The sequence below is a fragment of the Anopheles coustani genome, chromosome 2 (assembly GCF_943734705.1).
Source record: "Anopheles coustani chromosome 2, idAnoCousDA_361_x.2, whole genome shotgun sequence".
In the NCBI taxonomy this organism is placed as follows: domain Eukaryota; kingdom Metazoa; phylum Arthropoda; class Insecta; order Diptera; family Culicidae; genus Anopheles; species Anopheles coustani.
The window spans coordinates 66,156,275-66,182,056 of NC_071289.1; the positions used below are offsets into that span (position 1 = coordinate 66,156,275).

Genomic DNA, 25,782 nt, shown 5'->3' on the forward strand with positions numbered 1-25,782 from the left:
AATTAGACGGAAACAATTCAAAAGAAAATAAGTTCTACCTTAGCCATAACAGTGACAATTAAGGATGATAAAGCAATATCAAAGTATACCAAAACATGTTTGATCGCGACTCACCGTCCATATCCAAGAGTAAGAAATATAAGTGACTAATAATATCGGTGTTTTCTTAGGTTTCCAGCCCGGGGGTCCTTTAAGCTCGGGGTTCCTCGCGGTCGCTCACAGGTAGATCCGCCTCTCCCAATCATCCTTAATTCTACACACTAGTTTCTCCACAACTCACAATCAATTTTCATGCACGTTGATGAGGATAAATGTGCTTTATTAATAGATGACAAAACAGTTGCATTCCTCATTATCGTATAACATCGCCAAGGTAAAATGGTAACGGAACGGGTAAGGCACAGCTTAAAATGTAATGATAAACTAATTATTTTGACAGGTCGTCTGCTTGCGGAAGAGGCCAACCTAGGAGCACTAGTGTGAGGGGTGGAACACCTCCACCATGTCGTGGATGCGGGTTTTGCGGTAACATTCGCGGGACCTTTGGGCACCGTTGAACTTTAGGCACCGGCTACGGCTGTTCCACGTTGGCGATAATGCTATCGTACAGTGCGACCTTGGCGTCGCTGGCAAGCATGAAGTCCATATGGTTGAAGGTGGCGTTCGGTAGCAGGTTGAGGGCCACCAGGTTCGGTAGCTTTTCCGCCAGCAGCCGCACGTCGGCCGGCTGCGTCAGCTCGTCGGCAAGGCCGTAGTAGATGGCGACCGGCACGACGACCCGCGCAAGGTCGTAGTCGGGCGGTGCGCTCTGACCCGCGTACTCGAGCCGATTGCGCTCGGGGCCGTAGTCATACGCCCGGAAGTGGCCGGATTGGACGAGCTGGCCAAAGTGGACCCACTGCTTGACGGCGCAACCGGCCGGTACGTGGTGCGTCACCATCCGGAACCCGAGGGCCGATAGGTGCGGATACTTATTTCCGGTTAACGAGTGCATTGTATCTTGGCAGAAGGCTCGACTGAAGAAATCGGGACAGAAGCTATCAACCAGGCGGTTCCAATCGTCCGGGAAGGGTTTAATCTCCACGATGCCCAAAGTTTGGAAGATGCTCTGATGGAGAGAAAAAGACCTGCTAAGGAATGATTGTCGAGGTGGCCAAGTCCAATCTTCTTACCACTAGTACTGCCTGATGTTGCACTAGCAGCCGGAGAAACGGATGCTTTAGATGGGTGACAAAAGTGGCTGGTGCGAGTGCCTGCATGAGCCGAAATTTCTTCGCATACTCCGGCCGAAGCGCATTGAGTACGAAAAACATCGTCGTTCCCTGCGAATGCCCGACGTAGTGCAATCTCTCCGAGCCCGATTGCTCGAGAACGTGATCCACCATCGCCGGAAGATCGTACAGACCGAGCTCGTGGAAGGAAAAGTCCCAAAACTCGTGACTCTCAGGCGATAGCCGGCTGTGGTTACGGCTGTACCGATTTCCACGGGAGTTTCCCAGCCAAACATCGTGCCCACGATCTGACAGAAGGTATGGCAAGGAATCTTCCGGTCCAATCAGTATCCAGTCGGCTGAAGAGCCCATAAGACCGTGCATGAGCAGCACGGGCGGGTTCGAAGGATCAGCCGGACCGAACGTTGGAGACGCCCGGATGCGGTGCAGCTCGAGGATGTAACCATCTTCCGTCTGGACGTGATGCACTTCGGTACTGTAGCCATACTTTTGAGTTATTTGTGGCTAATGAAAGAAAGGAAGAAAATCTCAATTATAACACACTTGTTTCCATCTCGAAGCGAAGGAGTTTCACCGTGGTTAGAGTAGCATCCTCAAAGTTAAATTTAACTTCGGACAAACATCCCGAGATGCAGAATCCGAGTACAACTGTTCCAACGATCCCTAGCATTGTTACCAACCGGTGTGTGAAGCTCACACAACTGCATCGGATGCTGAGAACGATTAATATATTTATACGGTCCCTATTAATGCACAAATGCGGGCAAGTTCTCGGCAAGGTTCTTGGCAGGAAAAATGATTTACCGTATTTAATTGGCTTCAAGGGGTGATCAGTTAGTTTGTTTAATTTCGCTCCATCTTTTTTTCCGTTCCGCGTTCCGATATGGATTCGTGAACAAAAGGCATCCTTCACACCGACAGGCGATAATAATTTCATGAAGAATTCTAGGTTTTCTTACTTTACAAGTATGCTGACAATCAATAGAATGAAACAAACATTGGAAAAAATGTCCTTGCAGCATCTTGGTGGGGGGAAATAGTTTTCACTTAAAGGCAATTGGAATTTATAGACATGTTTGATCGTATCACGTTAAAAACAACACATCATGAGGGGGATGTTCTAGCTGTTTAGTATAATTTAAACCCACACTACCGGTAAAGACTTTTCTTTTTCTATTTTTTGTTCTTTTGAAGGTTTGTCAGTGTTTTATTTTGGAAAATATATCTTTTAGTCTTTAAACCATTTTGCTGGTGGACCTTTTTTCACATTGAGCTTCCTAAGACTGTAGGCGAGAAATTGTGTTATGAGGTTTTTGATTTACAGCTTTTGGAAACTGTTTTCTTGAGTTATTGCAGATGATTTTTAGTATTTTATAGGCAAATATGAGTTAATCTGAGAATTTCAATGGTGAATTATTCAGGTCTCTGAATTTGTGAATTTCTGCAAACTAGTTGTTTTAAAACACATAAAACCATTTTTAGGAGCCTCTCTTGTTTGTTAAGCGTCATTCTTATGTCTTAAGTCAAAACTATCCTGGTCGGAGAGTGAAGTATTTCCATTAAATTTTTCTAGTTTTTTCCTAAAAAGTTTACCTGAAATGTAAAATGGTATTTAAAAGCATTTAAATGGACAGAACGCCGGATATAATCGGACAGCGTATTCCGCTTGTCAAAAGTGTAACATCAGGTTATCCATCTTCATCACCACCCTCCGGGAGCGCATCATCACCGAGTCATCACCACTTTGCGCCCCTTTCCGGCTCCCTTCTCATACGGTACCACCGGCGTTCGCCCCCGCTTTTGCTTAGACACCATGAAGATCCGAGCTGTCAGAAAACACTTTCCTCCTACAACAACTATCCAAACTTTTATCCTAATCTCGCGTCGTTCGATTTGATTTGATATGTGCGCACTTCCGGTCGGCTTCTATGGGTGGGTGTGGGGGTGTTTCGCGCTACGCTTCACCTCGAGAACATCCGTCGCGCGGCTCCTGCGGCGGGGTTGTTCGAAATAATTAAATCAATGCCAATTACTCAACACGAAAGCGTACCCGTTGCCATGTCCACGGCTGTGTTCACGGTTTATCATCGAGTGTACGTTTCTAATCGAATTAATCACAAAACTCGGAGCAAGCTGCACGGACGGTGGGGACCAGGGAACATCGGAATATTTTAAAGCAGTTCCCCCAAGCCGGCATGGGAGGTGTGTGTGTGTTCGGTTGCTGTTCGGGCACCAAATTTATTCCGACAACCGTAAATGGACACTGCAGTGCAGACATTGGCACGGCATTTCCCAGCGCGCCAGAGGCTCTAGCGGGCCGTTCAAAAGGCTCCAGCTAGATCCGACCCGATGCCGGGGCCGGATGGACAGGATGATAAACCAATTTGGAGCTATTTTATCTCTGCCCTCTTCTCGTCATCCAGCGTGTATTTGTCAAATCTGCGATCCGCGACGAGAAACTTTTCGCCAAAAACGCGTTACATCGCAGCTCGTCGACGATTGCGGATAGGGACATATTAGGGGCAGGTCGCGCCAGTCAGCGTCGCCGTTTGTGTAAAACGGACCCACAACACGCTTCCCCCACCCCCTCCGCTCTCGCTTGTCCTTCCGAAGCGGAGACCTGTTTTTTCTGTTGCTGTTGGTTCCCCAATTTTCGCCGTTGTTAATACCAGAATTTGTTGATTTATCTAAATGTGATTGTGCTCGTCTCTTTATTTTTAATTTACAACCAATTTAGACGCACCATAGCGTGTCCGCTGGTGGGGTTGATGGTTTTTTTTTCTGCTCTCCTTCCCTTAGACCGGGTGGGTCTGGCTTTCGGTCGGTGTTGATGGTAGGGTTGTAATTTTGGAGACTCCGTACATTGTTTTTTCTTCGCTACCTCCGTGGCCCCTCGATGTCAGTTAAATCGTGCCAGAGCTCGTTCCCCCCTCCACCACCCAAAAAACCTGACCCCGCGCTGACGTGTGGAGCGTAATCGCAGCGCTTTTTCGGTCTGTCCTCGGCCGAACCGGGCGGGAACCAGGTGTTTTTGGGGCCCGGTGATCGGCCCGGAGCCTCACCGCGATGCTCCTACCGATTTCCGGGACGGGGATGTTTTGATCCGACGCTGGTGTTAGGTTGAGTAATGAAGGGTTTTGCCTATCGGCGGTGCGTATCTGTAGCGTGAAATTTCCACATTTTGCTAGCAACCAGCAGATAGTGGCAGCTGCCACCGGGGAGATTCCGCGGGGTGAAGGGTTTTTTTACCTCGTTCGTTGTTTTGTGTGTGTGTGTGTGTGCTGTTAAGCGTTTTGGAACCGTGCGAAGAATGGTGGCTTTTTTAATGCGTTTCCTTACCTGGCGCCCTTCGGCGTTCGTCGTGGAGCGTGGAGCTTCCATTACCGCGGGGCCCGGGGGGGGACCTCAGAGCTCAGCCTACTGTTTTGCTGATATTGATCTCCCATTTGGACGGTCGCGAGACCTTTCAAACTCGAACGCCCGTGCTCGATTGCTCGATTTCCGCGCGGGTCGGAAATTATAGTCGAAAACGAGGTAAACGCTGCCGAAAACAATGCTGGTCCACTGGGAGAAATGGGTGATGGTTGTTGTTCTGCGAGGGAGGCAAATTGGGATAAGTTACAGCGCAGGTAAATAGGACACCCGGTTAGAGCCTAACGGTATGGGTCGGTATTGTTTGTTTTCTGACAATTATTTTGACACCAACTTTTGGGTCCCGGCCTGACTGAACGCTCCACGTGTTTGATATGAAAATTACACGCGATGAGAAAGTCAAACTCGGTCGCTGGAAAACACAATTTAGGTGTCATTCGTACCGCATCGCACTATACTTAATAGTACATGTGAAGCGGTAAGCGGATTATTACAGGTTCTGTTTGAATGGTTTTGCGTTTTTGTTGGGAAAGTGGTAAAACTTGTGTGGTTTCATATAAAAACCCCTGATTATGTATTGTGGTGATTATGTAAGTGGTGAAAAAGTACGGAACTCTATTTTTGCTTTTTAGATTTAGTCATGCTAACTGACCTTTTTGCCAACTGTTTTTCTGTTTTGGTTAAAATCAACTGTTAATTTTTATACTTTTCATTTGATTGTTGATAGAATTTAAAATAATCGAACGAAACGATATGTGAAATGGATTATTGCAGGCGTTGCAGGCATTTTGTCCATTCAAAAGAAATAAAAAATATTGGTGAGTGAAGAACAACACATTTTATTTTATTCGTCTATTTTATTCGTCTATCTGTTTGCTTCATGGCATCTGTGACAGTAGTTCAAGCGATTTAGGACTGTTTTAGATGTCGTAAAACAACTTCAAGACCTTCAAACACCTGCTTTCGTACTGTTTATATTCTTTACGATCAAAAGAACTCGTTTTGTTTGGAGAAGGAAGCGATGAAAATATTACCTTTAGATGCAAAATATGCAAGTGCAGAAAGTAAATCTAGTGAAGTTCGTAATCGTTCAAAGAAAAGCATCCTCAGCTTTCATACACTAGAGCCGCTCAACCGTTTTTATTGGAGCCTTGCTGGAGAGGCATATCTTTCTTAACTTATCTAGATTTTGTAAACATATTTCCTCAGCCGCCACTCAGAACTTTTCCGCAACCGTTTGACGTCAAACGTTCCTGATTGGAACGAATGGGTGATCGTAAAAGTTTTTCTGCCGTACAATTAACATGTAACGCCCGGGGTTAAGGTGCGTAACGGAAGTCGGCACCCGCAGCAACCAGAAGATCGCCAGCGAGCCAGCAAAGCAAGGTTTATCAGTAACTTTTCCATCGGCTCGACCGACCGGTCATCGCGCCGGTCAAACTAATTTGATGATGTGTTCTTCGGCGGGTGTTTGCTTCACGCTCTGGTGCATCCATCAACAGGCACGAAAATGGAATGGCGTCTGCGAGATTGATCAGCGGAAGCGGAGTGTAAAAAGGGCGTAGGAGTAAGTGAACGCCGACCGGTTTGGGAGTTTTTAAGGTTTAAACCCGCCCGGTGTAACAACATCCTTTTCGTACCGCGGTGCGTAACAGCGGGGAAAAAAAGTCGTAGCATGCGTTGAGCAAGCTGCAAAGAGCTGAACAAACTCTGGAACGTACAAAAAAGTAGGAACTGGCCAGCGACGACTCGACTGCGTCGTCCTGAAGGATCGCTCTTTCCGGCGGGTTGTTCGAAACGGACGAACCATTAATAATCATTACAAATAAACCCGAGTTTTTCCCTGGACCCGCCCAAATCGACACACAGTTGAGACCCGGGTGCGTGCCTTCCGAGCCCTGGTCGACTCGACGTCCACGCCATCCTTTCGTGGCGACCCCGAAGGATTCGGCTCCCCCGCTCCGGTCCACCCGGGGCCAAATGGCTTTTTCTGGCAGACGAATGGCGTCAATTAACACGAGCGCATTCATTAATCATCTCGTAAATCAATTATGATCTTCGATGGTTGATAAAATGAGACGGGTTGCGTCGTGGCGAACGTCTGAGCCCCGGTGTGACAACTGAGCCTTTCGAGGATTCGACACCACCCCACTTATCCTACCCTTTTCCGGTGTCCTCCGGCAGTGGGACGTTGTTTGCGAGCGGGTTGAATTCTTCCTTTGGCATCCTCTCACGTTTCCGCACGAGTGTTTGAAATTCGAGCCCCTTCGAGTTCGGTTGCGATCGAATGCCTCCCCCTCCCCAGCCTCCTCGTTCCCCACCCATGTTGCCATGCTGATTTGTCTACTCCTCGCCAGCACCGTCTTGAACAAAATTCAAACCCTCGGCCGTCCCGCCTTCGTTCCTTTCGGTGGGACAATTTGTTCTTCAAATACTGCGTCCCGAAACTTGCGTCCATTATTTAAAGCGCCTGTCAGAAGTGCCTACCGGGGATGCGGGCCGCATCCTTCGCCGGGCTCTTGCCAGCTACCTGAGCCATAAATGATCCGCCGATCCTATGTAAACAACTCGAGCAGCAAAGAACGAGAGAGAGATAGAGAGAGAGGGTGAGTATTTGATCGAAGGATTTTTCCCGCATCCGGTTCCCCGGAGCGAGCGCACAAGAAGTCTTTCTTGCCGTTCGCTTACGGTTCATTGGCTCTTATGAATGTTGACAGATCGGACAGGAACGCTCGGGATGAAGTGAAATATTTTCTTTCCTTTTTTCTATCTTCTCCATGTTTTTTTTTCTTTTGATTATGCTACGTTTCTATCTCTTTTACTGAAATGATTCAGGGCGGCCAAAGGAAGCTGGGGTGATTTAAAGACGAGAAAAAAGGTTTGATACGCTCGGTCAGAAATGATTGAAATTTAAGTTGGACGTGTCCAGTGGAGAAGAGTTCGTGATCAAGAAGAGGGAAGCCCGGTTATACGTCAGGACTACGTGTATGTGTGCGCGGGGACCGAAGGGAAATTGAATTCCTAATCTACGTTTGTAAAGCGGATTGGTAGTCAAATAAGAACATGATTACACTTTGAGAAATGAACTTGATTAGACACTCTAATATTGTCGTGATTGATGGTGACGAGTTCATTACAACTTTAACTTGCATCTTTTTATCGATTCGTCCATTCATTCACAATTATCAAACAAAGTTTAAAAAATGAATTGTTAAGCATTACTTTTAATATTATGCCAGATTTTCATCATTTTGGTTGACTCGGGTGAATAAAATCGATTTAAACAACCACAGTTAAAGGACTGGCTGTGGACACTTTAATCGACTTAACAACACTTGACCCAAGTCGTGGACGTTTCCGCATCATTACTCAATCAGCCTGACGCTTTTCTAGAGGGCTGTAAAATATCGACGGTTCCCGGTGCGAACCAGGATGGATCGATGCCGACATCGAAGCACTTCTCGAGAGTTCGGTCGTTTAGAAAATGTTCCAACAAACGCTTCCATATTTCCGTTTCGGCAAAATTCGTACTCGTTCCACCGCGTACATCTATTTCCACCACCGCAACCGTTTTCCAGCCGAGCGGGAGTCCTGAATGAGCTCGTCAAATGTCAACAGACCGGAGTCCTTCCAGCTGAACGGTTTCCTTATTGTATTATTAATGAAAATACCTTTTACCGACGACTGCTACGCGCCACGCTCGCCGGAGCTTATCCACACCTTTTCCCCGGGCGAAAGAAAAGGGAATCCATTTGTCAACAGAAACCACCGGGACAAGGATTCTCCGGAGGGTGTCCGAGCGGCGCGGTAGGAGAAAGCGCGCGGCTAAGTGATTTCAAACTATCTTCCGGCACTCCGGAAGGTGTGCTGGAGGAAATGGAACGGAAAAAGCCCGGATCGGTGCGGACTCCGCCCCTCGCGCAAGGGCTCTGAGCCCCCGGGGGACAATCGGGAAATCGCGTGAATGTTTAACCCGCGTAAAAGTAAACGAACTAATTTTTATTATTTTTAACAGCACTCCAAATGACCCATTAATTAAAAATGTATCTCCTTCGGTCCGTCGCTCGGTCCCGTTGGCGGGCTCGATTGTAAGGAAAATGTGCCCCAGCTGATGGTGTGTGTAATGCAGCCCGTGCTGGGATGTCGATACTTCGGCCAACGGGCGGTCGCTTCGGATGCGAGGGAAGAGAAGGTAACGCAGCCCAAAGATAAAGCCTCTTTTCAATTATTTAATTATACCTTTATAAGCTTTTAATAGAATAAAAAAACCTTTTTTGACTATGTAGGGGAACCGGTGGGTAAGTGCTTGCGGGATAGAGTCTTAGCCAGTGGGCGATTGTTGTGTCTCACGGGCTTTTTCCACCACCGGTCAAGACTGTGACCTAGCGGGTGAAGCTTAAATTCTTATTGCCTAGTGTTTCTTTGCCATTCATTTTATTTTCCTCGCCCTCATCGAGTGAAGTAAGGTGAGAAAACGGGGTGAAACAACAACTGGGTGGGAAACATAAAGAAGTCGCAGCGTAATCGCATCCTTCTCCGAACCACCGACCAGCGGCTTATGCGGGCAGAGATGTAAAGTAGCGCCAGGAAAAGTCCAAGCCGTTAAAAAGGCGTCCGAAATGCAAGGGAAAAGCTTACGATCGAGAATAGATAGGCATCGTAAAAAAGATACTTTGCGATAACAGTAACACATTCGCACACCCCGTGTGCTACTTGATCTTCTTTATCAGTTTTTCTCGCCTTTCCCAGTCCATTTATCTTCCCTATCGAGACGTATGGGAGACCAAATCCGTAAGTGCCTACGAAAGAAAGTAGAGCGGGGACACTCGATCAGCCCTTTTGCCGTTGTGAAACTGGCTCTTGTTGTTTTCCGATCCTAGCAAGCCGAATCGAAACTATCGTTTCTCGTACAAGAACGGATTGCAAGACCGGTCGTTGAGATGGGAAAGTGGAACATTTTAAATAAAATAAAACCTATCAACACAACAACCACCGTCAACGGGAGTCTAAGCCTTTGCTTCGAGCAAGTGAGTGGCTCAGTTGTTTGGTTGTATAATAATATTATTAAATGAAATTTATATTATTACCATCATGCCTTCGACCGGACGTGTTGGACACTGTGCACAGTAAGCAGTTGGGTGGACAATTTGGGATTGACTTTTTTGAAAATTGTTCTGAAGTGATTCAAAATATTTAAATTAAACTGTTTGTAGATCAATCAAAACTTCCTCATATATTTTAGCATCTTCTTCTAGTGCAGCTTTTTATTTCCTTCAGTTTTCGGTTGGGTTTACATTGATGTAAGTGTGTAGAAAAAAGAAAATGTCACTCTGGTTTGGTTGTATAACTTTAGTTTTGTCTCAAAACTGGATAATCGCGAAAGTCTATGAGAGTAAAGAAAAATGAAAGTTGAATAAAATTGTTTAGATAAAACAAGATAACAAAATGCTTGTTAATAATAAAAACGCCATGAAAAAGCAATCACTTTTCAAAAAAGGGATATATTTTAAAGGTAGGTAATTTAAAATAAATTTGCGAAACACACTTGCAAACAACTTGTTGACAATGTTTCGGACTCTTGAAACAACGACTCGGTCCTACTGTGCCTCGCTCGCGTTCAGCACTCCCTATCAGTCGCACCCTATCTCCGGCGCCATCATCGCCGCAAAGGAGTTCCTTCCTCGCAAACCAGGATGACCAAGTGGTGATAGTTTGTAGCTCAATTGTTGTGGAACGAAGCGGACGCGCATGTAGTCGTTTATTTTGATAAAATTTTCTTCGTTCGCTCACCCTCACCGATTCTACGATGGCGAGGTGGTAAAAAAAGAATTAAGATACGGCACAAAAAAAAAAAACACATACAAACATTAGAACGTTGGAGACGATCGGCCATATAACGAGACCGGCAGAGCTGGTGGCGGAGGTGGTCACATAACTTTGCTCAATTTAATAGAATAGTATGCAGATGTGCTTTCGTGCAGATGTTTCAAGCCATTTCCAGAGCCCCTGACTATGCGGGGGGAAACTAGTCTCAACTATTTGTAGTATGTATGTCCAACCTTAGTACGTGTTTGTGTTTGTGTTTATGCGTATGTTTGTTTACGGTGCGTAATAAATTAACTAACAAGACAAGGAGGGGTTTTACGCTTAGTGCCGCCGCTGTTGAAACGCTAGATATTCGACGATATTTTCGACAAATCGGACCCCGATCTCAGAGGAGGAAAAAAAACAGCCTAAATGGTCTCAAAATGGCAGGATCCGGCTGGCAACAGGGGACACGACGTTGATGCTGATGCCCACGAGTGTTGAGTGTTTGGTGTTATTGGGTTGTTTTATTTTTCGTGTTTATGTTTTGGTTCAGTTTTTCCCGGCGTCGGACAAATGATTAGCGCGCTATCTGGAGCCGTTTGATCTGCAACGGTTCTGCAAATTAGAGCGTTTTATGATTTTCTAGCATTATGTAAATTGTACCGAACGCGTAACAGTTCGCCGACGCTGCTGGCGTTGGCCGCGAGGGCAATGGATCCGTTAAGCCCATCGGGGTCATTTTCCGCCATTTCAAGCCGTATCGTTGGTTATTGTTTTTTATTGCTTTGAAAATGGGCTCCGGTTGAAGAAAATATACATGTTTTTAACCAAAGGCCGGTGTCGTTTTCCTCAACGTCTTGGTTAAACTGTTGCGCAAATGCGTTTTAATGCCATTTAAACTATGTTTAGTACTATTATTTTATTTTTCCATAAGGGTTTTACGATAGGGGTTGATGCTAATAAAAAGGAATTCTAATTTTTAAAGTTAATCTGTTTTCTTTTTCACACTATGACTTCATTTGCTTTGCCTTTGATTTTTCTCAATACTTGCTCAGCTGAATAATAGTTACATGTATTTCTGCGAACATGAATTTGCTTTTTTTTCTTGCTTATTTTTACTTTGTCTATGTAATATTTTCATAACCTATTAGTATGATGTGTGTGTAGCAAATAATTAAACTCTAAGGATTACTATCTTATCAACTACCAATCACCTTTACTCGAGAACAAATTAATGGGCAGATATGACGGGAGAGTACACCTTCATCCCATCACCTTTGCCATTCAGTAAAAAACAGGTAAAAGTAGATTAAAGGGAACTCGAAAAATACACCTTTCCGAGGGCTGGTGGAATTTTGGGTTGTTGTCCCGATTAACACGGGCATGGGACGGTTTGAGGGTGAAATAATCCGAACCGAGCGACGGGGGATCCCTAACCGGCCGCCTTCGGTTGGGTCGCTCAGATGTATCGGATGGGTGTGATCCGAAAAATAAAAATAAATACAGCGACCCTGAGCCCGAATTCCACACTTCCAGCAACTGTGAAGGAAGCAAAGGTGCGTTCAACGACTGCAGCAGGTCAATCGAAGCCCCGAGGCATGCGTGTGTTTGTGTGTGGTTGTCCATGCGAGTCCTGTTTTGGGAGCTAAGAGTTTTAAAGAGCACCTGGCACAGGTGCTGTGTTCAGCGCGTTGGTAGATCTACGGTCTACGATCATTGAAAAAATCCTATCCTCATAAACCTTTCTTTTTTCTCGCATCTCGAAACCTGAGGCTGGTGTTTCAGCACCGGATGTGTCCATCTCTTTCGAAGCCCTTGGAAGATGAGTGAGAGAAGGAATATAAAAATACAAATAGTTTGAAAATTACCCTGTCGCTCAGATGTCAAAAGGTGTCAAACAAAAAGCTTACACAAAGTACGCAAAGATTCTCCTTGATCGTTGTTCATCTACAACTAAAAGTAATGAAACCAGAACAACGTAAACACATACGTAAATAACTTTGCTGCACAAATTTCCATGTGATACTCTTTTTTATTTGAATTATTTCAAAAATGATTCACAATTTGGCTTTTACTCTAGTTTAAACTATGCATTCACACTTATGAAATCACGTTAGTATTTAGTGGTAGCCACTTTACATTTAATAGTAGGTTTTACCATTTTTACACTGGATGATCGAAACCTAATTTGTTAAAGCATTTATGCTGCCATTTCTTGATCGGACAACTATAACCTTGTGTTAGAAAAAACGTGGAAAAGTAAGTCAAAAATCGAATCTTGTCTATCAAGTTGCAAGCGATGATACTCATTCGTATGATGTTTTGAATGTCGAAACGAATTTACATCGTCTGAAAAAGTAAAAGTGATCCAACCATGCCGGTATCTCGTGTGGCAACGGCTTTAAAAACAAAAGCTCCACCCGAGGGAGCAAGAAAAAAGCCTAACATGTCTTTGCCGAAACTCGACCAGGATGCCGATCGGAAGGTATGTTTTCACCCCGCCACCACCAGCGCCAGACGGTGGTCGCCTCACGAAGGATTGCAATTTGAGAAATTTATTGAGGTGGTAAACAATAAATATCATGTGTCCATTTCGGCACCTCTGAGGCGAACTCGCACCGCAAACGCACCTTCCCGAAAGGCTTCGCCAGCTGTTGCGATGGTCGTACACCCAGGCCCAGGGAGCTTGGAGGCTGACGCTACCGGCCGTTCGGTGGAACGTCGCTGCTGGAATGTGTGTGCCGACCATCTTCGGGTGATCAGGCGTACCCTTTTTTCTGCGATCAGCTGCCGCAGGATGTGGATGCGAAATAGTTTCGATAAGCTCGATCCCCGGCTCTAATTACTCGGGCAGTGCGCCGTGTTGGATGGTGCCCGTTCTTGGAGACACGATAAAACGAGCCAACCGATCCGTTCCGATTCCAAACTAGGAGACATCGCGCTGCCTTCCGTCCGTGTTGTTGTGCGTCCTGCCTTTGGACGAATGCTGCACCGGTGCACTCGGATGGGATCGGAGCGTGTCCGGGTGTCGTTTACACCCGGCAAAGCTATAAGATATCGGGACGATAGTGGAAACATGCTCGAAAAAGGGGAAACACGCAGTAGCTGCTACTGTAATGTTGCAATATATTTCCTCCGGAGAACATTGTTGAAAGTGTAGACGCTACTTGTAGTTTAGTGGAATTGTTTGTGGTGTGGAAAAGCCTTTCCGATCTTTACGTTTGCTGAAGTGCTAAAGTGTCTTCGATTAATTAGAAATCCGAGAGGCATTCCGGGTAAAAGTTCGTAGTCCTTAGTACCATTTAATGCTCATTTAAAATTCAATAGCATTTTACAAGAAGCGTAACAAACGTTGTCACGCTCGAAAAGCGAATTTTAACCAAACGAAAAGCTTAAGTAGTAGACTTTAAAAGCTCCGTAGACCCTATTCGATATACCTTTGATTTCTTATTGGACGTCAAAAACGGATGAATTTTCTTTCAACATTTCGCCGGAAATGGATGACCAGGACTCAAACAGAATGTGCAAACAATACCGGCACGTGATGATAACCATGTCGAAGGGTTACGAAAAGACGGGACATGTCCGAGATGCAGCGCTCCTACCCGTCCTGGCCCCTCAAGCCAAGGTATCCTAATTTCGAATCGAACCCATTAGGAAGATAAGTTCCGTGTGTTTTCCCGAGGCGGAATGTTGTCCGGGTGTACGTGCAGACCCCGGACCCCGGGCTTCAGGTGAGCAACGACCGGACCTGGACTTGGACGAAAGCACTCGCAAAACCAAGCCCCCTTGGGCGAAATCGATTACGGCTCGGAAACCAGTGGGGCTGTATGGGGAAAATGCAAGCACAGTGGGGTTGGGAGGTGCGGGTGGGAGCATTACGCTTCGGAACCGTTTGCCGAAAGGTATGTGGGATGCATTTTACGGTAAATTATCAATGAAAGTGCTTTCTAGCTTGCCCGGCACCGCACTCGTCCCTCTCGTGAAACCCTTTCTCTCTCTCTCGGCCGTTCCAGGATGGAGTTTTCTCGGGGCTTTCCCGGTGTTCTGAGCCACTCAGCATTCTACCGTCTGTTTGATGTAGCTTCGTTTGAAGGGTTGAATGTTAGTGCTGTTGCTGCTGCTGCTGGCTTTCACCGGCACCGACACAACACGTTCTCACCGAGGAGAGATTGAAGCCGTGGGTGTAAAACCATCTTGTTTGGCTTAAGGTAGTACAGGGCATTCTTTCACCAGCGACCATTACTTCTTGCGGCACAAAACAAATACGATCGTACAGGGGAAAAAGGGCAGGTGAAGCGAGAGCACTCTTGTGCCGAACCCGAACCCGATGGAAATGGATGGATTACTGATTGACGCCAGCGGGAGGAAACGAATGGAACTGGTACCTCGGTCGCTTGTTTGATCTGCTCGAAAGGATACGTACGGCCGTTCGGTCGTTCGGTCGGTGTGCGAGCGAAGTTTGCCCGGCAGCATTATCTCCTTGTCCGGTGGTTGTGTAATTGAGTCTTCGAGGAACCTCGCAACCATTTCTGACCGTAAAAACCATTACGGCGCAAAGAGTATGTCCGTCGGTGTAGGTTAAAATAAAACTAAGAAACAAGAGCGATAAGGTTCGGGATAGTTAGCGGTAGAAGAAAACTGTTGGAACAGTTTATAAAAGTAGCAAGACAATCCTAGCGAGAACAATAAAAGGAAAGCAAATTCACACCAACCAACGATAAGAATGATGAAGGACACACACACACACACCAGGATCACGGAGCACACAATTGGCAGCGGAAATAAAAACAAACATAAAACTTCGGTCACACATGAGTAAGAAAGTGGAAAGGACGCTACACAGCGAAAAGAAACCGAACGTCGAGTCAAAGAAAGCATAAAAATGATTGGTGCGAAAAATGTGTCATAAAAATCATTCCTTCCATAAATAAAAGTGTCGAGAGTGAGCGAGAAGCCAGGCGGGGTGAGTGAGAAACACAAAGGATCAACATATAACCTCGATAGACCGAGCAACTCCGGTACACCAAAGGATAGGAGTTTGGACAGAAAACTGTTGTACGGTTTTTTTTTGTTTTACTCTTCTATCATTTCATTGCCACCCCGGTTTTGCTCCGCGCGTCCGGAAGCTCCCAGTGCGAGATGATAGTAAAGAAAATGGGAAAAGTATTTGCCTCCTGCCTGCATGGGGCGACTCACGGGCGAACGGATGGAATATGTTTTATGCGAACTCGCCCCTGCGGGTACGGCAGATGGGGGAAATCTTTTCATTCGTCTGGAAATTCAAAGTGAAATATACAAGATCTAACGTGCCGTTTCGCTGGCACTTTACGGCGCGGGGTCGGAGTCTGTCTCCGGGGTCTCTCGAGACGGCACACCAGAGGACCAGAGGGTGGAAGTGTGCGCGTAAAGCTCGACGGAGGACGCGTTCGAAACGAGGCATTTCTCGTTGCTCACGAGGGTGAGAACAAAACAGCAAAATAAAACAGAACTCGTGTGTAGTTTGTTCTAAAAAGGACAACCAAAGCATCAACTTCTGTACTGCTAGCTGCCATATGTTGTGCTAGGACAGAAGGTAGCGAATGATTCGGCCGCAAGGTGCATCGGATGGTATTAAATCTTTCCATTCCACAGCGGACAAGTATTAGGAATGGTTTCTTGATGATGTCAAATCTATTCCAGTTGATTGAAAGTTTTTTCTTCGGCACTCAGTCGACATATTGTGATTTTTAAGTGCATTTTTCAATTACGAGCCACATTAACGGTTGTTCTTTTTGTGTTGTGTTGATTGGTTCTTTTTCTTCATAGCTTTTGTTTGAAGTAGGTTTGGAGGTGTTATTTGTTATTTATATTTGTCTTCTTAACTAAACGATTCTCGTTTTGTAATTTATTCAATCGCTTTGCCGTTTTCCTCTATCATTTCAATTATCTTCTTTGGTTATTTTCCTCATCTACCTAGGAGTTAGTTATGTCTTATAGAATGAGCTAACATTTTGATAGAAAAGATTATCTTCCTTTTATGATGCTCAATGTTACGTTATGGTTCAGATGACAATCAAAGAATGATATCCTAGTGTGAACCTTGGCTTTTCAAGAAATGCAAAATGCGCCATGTCAACTTGCTAGTTTTTCAGGAATTTTCTCAAATTGTTCCATTTTTTCCAACACTCTAGGAGGTTTTGGAAAGAATTACCCTCGGGTTCAAACCCATCCCAGCTCCATCACCGGAAGATGATGAATATGCGTTACGGAAACGGTAAAAAAGCAAAACCATCTTTGCGAGAATACACATCCGCCGTTGGGGAAGGAAAAGGCCGGAATACTTGCCACAGCGATCGACGGACGGAGGTCAGGATCCTTGTGCAGGGGTTGCGAGAGAAGATGAGCATCGAGCCAACAAAAGACTTCTAGGAGTATGAATATTTTGCTATTGGTCTAAGTAGCGATCGTGGCAAAAGAAATTCGGTACGGTCGAACGTAGGAAATAATTTATGTCCACATTTTAACGTCCATGCATTTTTGCATACCCTCGAGAAGTATGTGTGTGTGTGTGTACTCGCATATGCATTGAATTTTTTAATGCCCTACCCCAAAACCGCAAGTACCCTTAGGGAAGCACGGTTACGTAAAAATGCCGCTCGAATACAAACCACGCGTTTAGCACGAAGAAACCGAAACCTCGTACCCGAAATGACGCCATCCCGTCAAAAGGAGATTCTTTTAAGAGCGTTCTATCGCTTCCTGCTTCTTGCGGCCTGTCGTTCGGTTGGTATTTTGGGGGAAAGGGAATTTATATTTCCCCCAGCGCAATGGGGGAAAGAATAGTTTTCCTTTGGTTTCCTTTTTTTCTCATCCCCCCCTTTCCTTAAAGGACTGACCTTTGCTAAGTATTATTATTTATGTATCTTGAGAACATAACAGTAAAAAGTAGGGAAGAGATTGCGTCTCCATTGCCAGGCCACTCCCGGCGTCCTTCCTTCCCTTCTCTGGTGTGTGTTTTCTTTTCCTCTCTCCCTCCCTCGCATTTTCCCACCACCATTTCCGATATACTCGTCGCTGACGTCGTTCGCATGTTATCAGAATTACTTCATTCCATCGAGTGGGTGGAAGCTGTGCAAGCGATTTCTATGGCCTTTTCCCTGATCTCCCATTTTTGGCGTACGGTTTGCTCTCTCCCTCTCTCGTGCCCGACCGGGACGATTTCTGCCGACATCCTGTCCAGGATTTACTTCTTTACGAGCAGCCGAACGTTATGATCGAAATGTTTAATGCGTCGCTGCCTGCGCTCAGGGGTGGTATCCTTTTATGCCACTGAAATGGACGGGACAATATCGGAAACACCCATACTCACACATACTCACGTCCGCACGTAACGAGGACTGACCGATCGGTCCTGGGATTCGGGATATTAAAAATTATCAGCAGATTAAAGAGACAACACCAACGGATCAACCATTTTCTCGCCGCCGGCCGCTTTTGTTCGTAGGGTGGGTGGAGCAGCAGAGAATGGACGCACATGTTGGCCGTCTCGGCCTCGGTGAGGTGGAAAATCTTTGATCACTCATCGGTTTGGCGCGTGGGTGGGTGTGCGGTGTGGTGATCTTTATAGGCCCCGAGGTGCTATAAACCGTTGGATAAGAATGGATGGAAGAAAAATGTGCAATCCTGGTGAGTTTTCATTGTTTCCTCCCCACCGCTAAACACACACACACACTCCCTCACTCTTGAACCCACATTTCCGTTGTGTTTGCATGCATGTCTACGCCGCCGACGTACGTTCGAACCGATTTTCCGGTAAAGTTATGAGGTTTGTCCCCGAGAAGCGATGGGCAACGCAGTTCCACAGGCTCACTTTAGCAGGAGCATATATATTTTGTATTCGGAAATAAATACGATAAGAGCAGTCAGGATTAAAAGCTGTTTATGGGCCAAACATAAAAGGGCTACTGCTGGGAAAGGTCTTTTGGCCTGGCGTTTGTATGCAACGTTTTCTGCATGGTTCCGCTGTTCTGTGTGTATGTGTATTGTGTACACTCGTACAAAAAATATCCGATCCCTTTTTTTTTACCAACCATATACCGTCCGAGGATGTGGCAGTGGTTGTGGTCCACTAAACAATGTTCCACAATATCGGCGACGGTCGGCGAAGGGCAAGATTTTTGGGACCACTGCCAAACGACGGGAGGTTTTTGCTTTGCTTAGAGGGTTTTTTCCCCATTTCCCCGAATCGTTCGTCGCGCAATCCGCGCGATATGTGGCCTCGATGGTCCTTTAGCTTCACGCCGGTTACTTTAAGCACGACTTGTCTGCTTTACGATGCCCTCTGCCCGGTATCGATCGATCGAATAGGTCAAAATAATTGCAACTGTTTGTTTCAGCGATGGCCAATGAAACGATTATTTTCGTCTTTTGGCACCAGACCCACATTCATTCAAGAAAATAAGAAGCGCTTTGTGATAGAAAAACTAGGATAGCAATTGCTTGTAAAATAATTAAAATCGATCGTATCATAAAACAATGCAAGGAACAAAATTTGGCAGATTTAATTAGGTTTCACATTCTCTCCAATTATTAGATTGAAAGTAAATAGATAAAAAGATAGATTCCTATACTACTTCTTGCATGACTTTTGATAAAACAGAACACCTTCTCGATAGCTGTCTGCTTAACAATTGACAAAAATGTTCTTACTGGAAAACCTTAGTGAAATTAGCAAGTAACGGCAGACCAGTACCAAAGAGTTTGTGGTAAACTCACAAAATGACATGCACTTTTAGTCCTTCTTTTGTATTTTCCTACCGAGTGTCTTTTTATCGTAAGGCATGGGATAACTACTTACCGACAGAAATGAAACTGCAACGGCAAGCAAATAAATTAAGATAGACGTCTGTGACGCCGGAATACGATGTTTCATCGTTTAGTGGACTGATTGAGAGTTTATTTTTTCTCTTCCTATTTTACATCACTCTACCAAAGAGCCACCGGCCTGTGGTTATCCTATTTGTGCAACCGTTTTCCCGAGGACCGCATGGCCGAGTACGATCTGCGCTTTCGGCGAAGAACGTCGGCAAAAGCGTACGCTAAACTACAACCACTACCTCAACCCGGGGATGGTTCCTTTGGAAAGGGTTCAAGTGGCTTGCAATTGACCGTGGTTTGGGGAGATTTTGGCGAAGAACAAATAATTAAAATAGATAACGGACGTAAATCTGCTGCAAATGAAAACGGGAAACAAATTAAACAATTAAGTGCCCCGTCCGGTTCGGCCGAAAGGGCAGCTTGGGGTCGGAAGGAAGCGGAATGGATGCTAAGAGAATCAATTTGAAGGATATTTTCCGGGGCGAACGAGAAACGTTAACGAGGTCAAGACAACGCACTGCAATGCACTGGGGTGGAAACGTGTTTCCTAAATAAAGCGTTGTTGTTCATGCAGTTTTAGAGATTGAAATATTTTTTTCTTATTAACAACTTTGATTTTATGTTTTTTACAGTTTGGAATTTTTTTGTCAACTTTTTTCGTCGGAATTTTGAAACCGGTAAAAACGGGTTTGGAAATTGTATCGTTAACCCTTTTACGAATGATTTAAAATGTGTGTTCCATTAGTTACACGGCTTTGGTTCCATAATTCCTTACACAACTCTTCTATTAGACAAAATTTTCCACGGTCAGGAAAACTTTTACGTTTAAGGCGGCGTTTGTGAGAGCTTTTTCACATTCACAAAAGCTCTATCACTTTAGATCCCGCTCCGGGTTTTCAATGGATTACGGTCGCTTTGGCACCCGAGAGTGCCGAAGATGGTGGCCCATTTCGTCCTTCCCTCCCTTGTGAACCTTGTGTAACGCTCGAAAAACTACAACCAGTCCCGGTTGTACATCGAATACTTACCTGTAGCGTGCACTTCGAACCGGTGCGCACTTGTAATTTTCAAACGGTGTCGAGTGAGTGGAAGAACAAAAAAAAGAGTGTAAAGAGGGAGAAGAAATGTATAAAGAAATGATTGAGAAAAATTAAAGAAAGAGCTACGCGACATAAGGAAAAAGAAGAGAAAAACGGAGAAATTCATCGCAACGACAGGACATATCTCGTAGACTGGAGACGGGCCATCGGAAGGATATGGAACACCCGCCCCATGGAGTGCAGTGTCTGTGCTTGTTGTGCTGAAGTGTGGAGTGGCTTTTGTGCCTTGGCAAGGAACACCGAGCCGGGTACAACTCATCCTCCGACAGCCTCTTCGGCTCGAACCGGAGCATACACGGGAAGTGCAAGCATTTCGAAGACTCTCCTGTTGCTGATGGGTCCTAGAAGATGGGACAGATATCAGGTGTAGGACAAAGGAGAAAAGGGCGAGTGAACGACCAAGCGGTTCCGAAGTGATCTCTTCAACCTCGGCTCTGCACAGCCCCCCCCCCCCCCCCCTCTCCCCTCCCCAATGAATGGGGCCGGACAGAAAGGCAGGGAATTACCGGTGTATATTCATTTTTATCATCTAAACAATTGAAAGTAAAGTGCTTTCTCAGAAGTGCATCCTTCAACGGCGCTCCGGGGTTGTCTTCACCCCGCTATCCGTTACCTTACCGGTACATGAATGTCCTATTAGGCGAGCCGTAGAGGTACATGCCGGCTATCATCATCAGGCTATTAAATTATTATTTCGCTGCTCCATCTCCGCTAGCTGCACTCTCGGACGGCAAGCTTTCAACGTCTAGCTTCGTCTTACTCGGGGCTTTACCTTTATCGTTTCGGTAACGTGGGTCGAAGATCTGCCTTCCTGTTAGAGTTGAACAAACTTTCATACATTTTATCCTTCTTTTTTCCTATTTCACCGTGTTTCGTATGCTTTTAGAGTTGCTTTCCATTATTCTTCCTCTCAACACCGTCGACCATAAGAGAATGATGATAAAAGATGATGAAGCGCATGATTCATTCGTTGACACAAGGAGCATCATTTGTTTGACATTTGAAAAAGACTCAGGAAGGTTTTTTTGTAGACACATTTTGACCACTAGCTTTCACTGTTTCATCCCATTATCCCTACACCCGGCTTCCATTGTCGTTAAAAACAACGTCGTTGCTTGAATCGCTTTTGAGCTGTTGATGCATCTTCCCGTTGTTGGGATAATCTACTTTCTCACTTTGTGTTATTTCAAGCATCAAATTTGATAATTGTGAACTGTGTGCGAAGCACAAGTTACTTGTAGTGTATTTTTTCGTTCATGAGGATCAATGTGTATGTACTTGTTGAGTTAATTTTTTACCTCTTTTAGCAGATATTTTATACTTGCCGATGCAAGAAAAACCCACTATACCTAAACGGTAAGTTCCTCAGTCTATTAGATCCTTTTTTTATATAAGGTAGTCAACAAACAAGACCCTTTTGCTATTACATTTACAATATTAACAACAATACAAAACAAATCAACGGAAACGGATGACATAGATAGAATGTTGTTTGTGAAAAAAGGTACCATTCAAACATTGAAGTAACATCTTGAAAGAATCCCATCCGGTATTTGGCAGTGTGCAAATTTTAATTGCGAATTTCTTTTCAACCATCCAAACCCAGCTCCTTGACAATGTTCGACCAATTGAGCACGTACAAGGTTTTCACTTTTCCGGCGAATGGCCAGGAATATCATTCCAGTAATTCCTTTCGAGGACCTCTCAAAACTGGAATAGAAACGAGAAACTATGGAACCCCAAACCATGGGATCCCGAAATGGAAACTATGCCATGGCTATTGTAAGTACTTATTATGTTTTGAAATGATACACAAATGCTTTTGTATTCGGTGTTTGTAGCTGTTTTCAGTGAGTGTTAAACTTTCGATTTAACAAAAAAAAAAAAAAATTAAGAGACCATGACTCTTGTTCGTCGAATTGGAGCAATTTCAAAGGAATACGCAAAAGGAGTTTGTTTTCTATATGAATTTGGAAACGGAAATACTACCGATATCTTTATTTTGATTCTTGTGTTGAAGGATTTTTTTGAAGGAACAGTTTTGTTAAGTTTAACAGTAATATTCAAAGAGTTAGGTACCATTCTAATCAAAATTGATGTAAAGCCATTATGTTATGTTTTTGTAAAAAAAAAGGTAAATTGGGAGTTTATTCAATCATGTTTTTGTTTCATGTTATCTTATGAATAATAATTTAGTACTGCCGAGTCGCTTGGCGAAAAATGTAGTGCAGTAAGTTTTTTAATTGGTTTAAATTTAATCACAGTACATATTTACCGATTTGAATTTATCTTATCTATTTTATTTTTCTTTGATCACTACCTAAAAGACATCCTACCGGGGAAACCTGATTAAGCATTTGAATGTGTGAAGCATTACTTGCTTTTCATTTCGTTCAAGGGTTTGACTCGTTTTGTTTCTTTTACATTTGTCGATGGTTTGGGCAATGTTATAGTGTTTTATATCCTTTTTTCTTTTATCGAACAATCCGGTCGCGTATCGTAATCTGTCACTCGTCAGGAGAAAATGGAACGAACAGCTTTTTTAAAGTTTATTCTAAAATTAAATTGCTTCGCTCCCTCAAAACTGGCCCCACTCTCGGTTTTATTCGATTCGGTTGCCTGGTTTTCGTTTGAGAGGTTCCCGCTTTTTACGTCCATTCCGGCACCCGCGATGCTCTTAAGCCGACAAAAACAGTCCGCAAGGGTCCCGCCGAGCGCAATCGTAAAGCCAGTCCTTTGCAACGTTCCAGCCTTCTGTAGCTGTTTCTTGTATTCGCCTTTTTTTCCCCGTCGATGCTCTTTGCAAAACAAGCGGTCGGTTTTGGATGCCTTCATCCGGAATGCAATAACATTGACTGACTGCTGCTGTTGCTGCTGCTGCTGCTGGTTTGGTCGCCTTTCGCATCGCGGCGCCGGCAATCCACCGGAGTAGCGCGCCTGTATCGGAATATTAAATTTATTAGTCGCGGCGATCATCTGTGTAATGGAAGCGGGCTTCGGTGCGGCTCGGAACTCGGGACACCAGCCGTGATGCGTTCATTTTGTGCTAAAATGCACCGGATGATGTAGAGGGGCAAAAATACAAAAAAAAAGGTGAAGAGGCCACGGTAGGTATCCATGGGAAATGACGGTCTAGAGGCGGTACATTGCTGTGCTTCACGATCGTTCACCTCGCGGATGTCGCACTTGTCGTCTGATTTATATGGTCGCCGGAGATGATAAAGGTGGAATCATTCCTTCATCGTTTCATGGCGATTGTGCTGCTCTTAATCAAGTTAAATCGTGTCTTTACCCATCCAACATGGTTTTCATGATTTTTGGCTTGAAAGATATTTTTAGTAGACGAAGCAACTATGAAATGAGTTTGCTACATAAATACTGGATTGAAATAATAAATTTGTTTAAAATATGGACCGAACTAGGATTCTTTTCGTTAACTCTTTCAGCAGATTGAAGATATGTTGTACCCACAGGATCTCCTGAATCATAAAAATAATTCTTTCGATTAAATTCGATCCAGTTTTCGCGTGTGAAACTCTATGCGGAGAAATAAACTTTCAAAGCAGCAAAATACAAAAAGGAAGTCTAACCAACCAGGAAAAAGCCAATCAGGCTGGCGCGCTTCTGGGAGAAACCATCGCGGAAGCCATCCCAATCCTAAAACGCTTTCAAACGTTCGATTGAGCATATTGCTTTTCGTCCTTGTAAAATTTTCTTCTGCCTCCAGGGGTTGTGAACGGGTTCCAGCAGTTTTCGTGTGCTGGATTGCTGGCCGAATCGGAACTATTTCCATCGAGCTTTCATGGCGTTTTGTCGATTTTGTCCGCCGAATTTTTGTCCTACCGAGATCGAGACGATAGCGCGGGCCAATCAATAAATCCGTCTAGCGTAAGGCTTTAATGCCCTGGGGTGGCCTCTCGTAGCCGCTTTCCGGGGCGCAGTAAAACCAGACCCCGGAAAACCCCGTTCGCCTTCGCGATCCGACGTCTCTCGATTTCAGGCGCAGCTGCATCCGAAGCTGCCGAGGCAAGCCAAAGAAGATGGGATAACGGTGACTGAGGAGTTTTCGGCGCCAGGCCCAGATCGCGAGCGTGGGGGCATGATTCACCGGGAATCCCGGTTTGAGGTGTAATCAAATAAAATTTAAAATCTCGTGACTCTTGTTCCGCAAAGGAAGCGTCGTACGTGTACCACGTCGAGCAGAGAACGCTACATTTCACGCCAAACTCATAGACCGTGCGGACCGAGTGCTGCCTCCCGGTGGGCGTTCCATCCAACCGTGGCCATCACGAACCGGCAACAGCTCGTGAATTTCGGTTGCGAAAGAAACGCTGCACTATTCCCTAACGGCAAACTTACAGGGGTTCTAGTATTTTTGTCCGCCGAATCTGCAAACTAGGAGAATGTAAAATAATCTTGTAAGAATAGTTGTTTCTTATTTCCGAGACGTAAGAATTATACAATGAAATTAATCAAGGATAAGCAAACACATGATTTTGTTATGTGATAGGAAAATAATTTTAAACCGTCTCAAAAAACAAAAAAGAACTATAATTTACTGACGGCTTTAAAATGTGTTTGTCAAACTGATACTCCAGCTGTTTATACTAAAATGTTCACACTAAATAGTGTATACACCTCTCATACCCTCCATAAAACCTTAGAACAAATCCAAATATTTCTTGTGCCAAATTCTTTCCATAAAGTTTAAATTGTGTTAAGAATACTTAAGAGTATTTAGCAGAGGCCTAGCTGTTATTTGGTTTTTTGTGATTAATCTGCTTACGTATATCGAATATTTGTGACAGTTTTTTTTTACAAGAATTGACATTGTGGTGTGTTCTGTTGTTTATTATTTTTTCTCACAGTGACTGCTACTACTTCATACGAATGGCTACCAACATTTCATATTTATTATTTTGCTTGCAACTGGATGCCTCCACCAGATGCCACATTGCATCGAGTTTTTACGCTGTTGGCTGTAACTTCAGGTTTGTATATTTTTTCATTCACCCTTTCGAACACTCACTCCCCCAGGGCGGGTGTTTATTTTGCCGGCTACCGGGGTATTTCCGTTCCGGGCGGGCTCGTGTCTTGCCACCAGACCGGTGACTAGTAGTTTAATATACAGTTATTTATTTATTTAATTTTTTGTTTAATTATTTATATGCCAAAGTTCGTCGCCACTACCAGCGTTGCGACCTTCGGCGTGCAGGAAGCGTGGTAATCGAACGTCGCGCGGGTGAAGCACATTCGGCACTAGAACCCTCGACCGGTTGCGGTAGATGCGTGCATCGACGCATAACGTCCGCAGCAAAGTGCAATCAATGACCGGGCACTGAGTCGTGGCGAAAAATGCAGCACCCTTCGCCAGAACGGGGAAATTGCTTCCAAGAATTCGTTTAGTTATG

General features: G+C 44.7%; 1 protein-coding gene across 1 annotated transcript; it reads right to left on the reverse strand.

Moving 5' to 3' along the window:
* Positions 1-571: 571 nt before the first annotated feature.
* Positions 572-4,613, reverse strand: LOC131264863 (lipase 1-like). Its single transcript, XM_058267129.1, has 3 exons — positions 4,572-4,613; positions 1,173-1,736; positions 572-1,108 (listed from the first exon to the last, which is right to left on the reverse strand). Exons 1-3 carry the CDS (start codon positions 4,611-4,613, stop codon positions 572-574), a joined length of 1,143 nt encoding a protein of 380 aa, XP_058123112.1.
* Between the last annotated feature and the right edge of the window lie 21,169 nt (positions 4,614-25,782).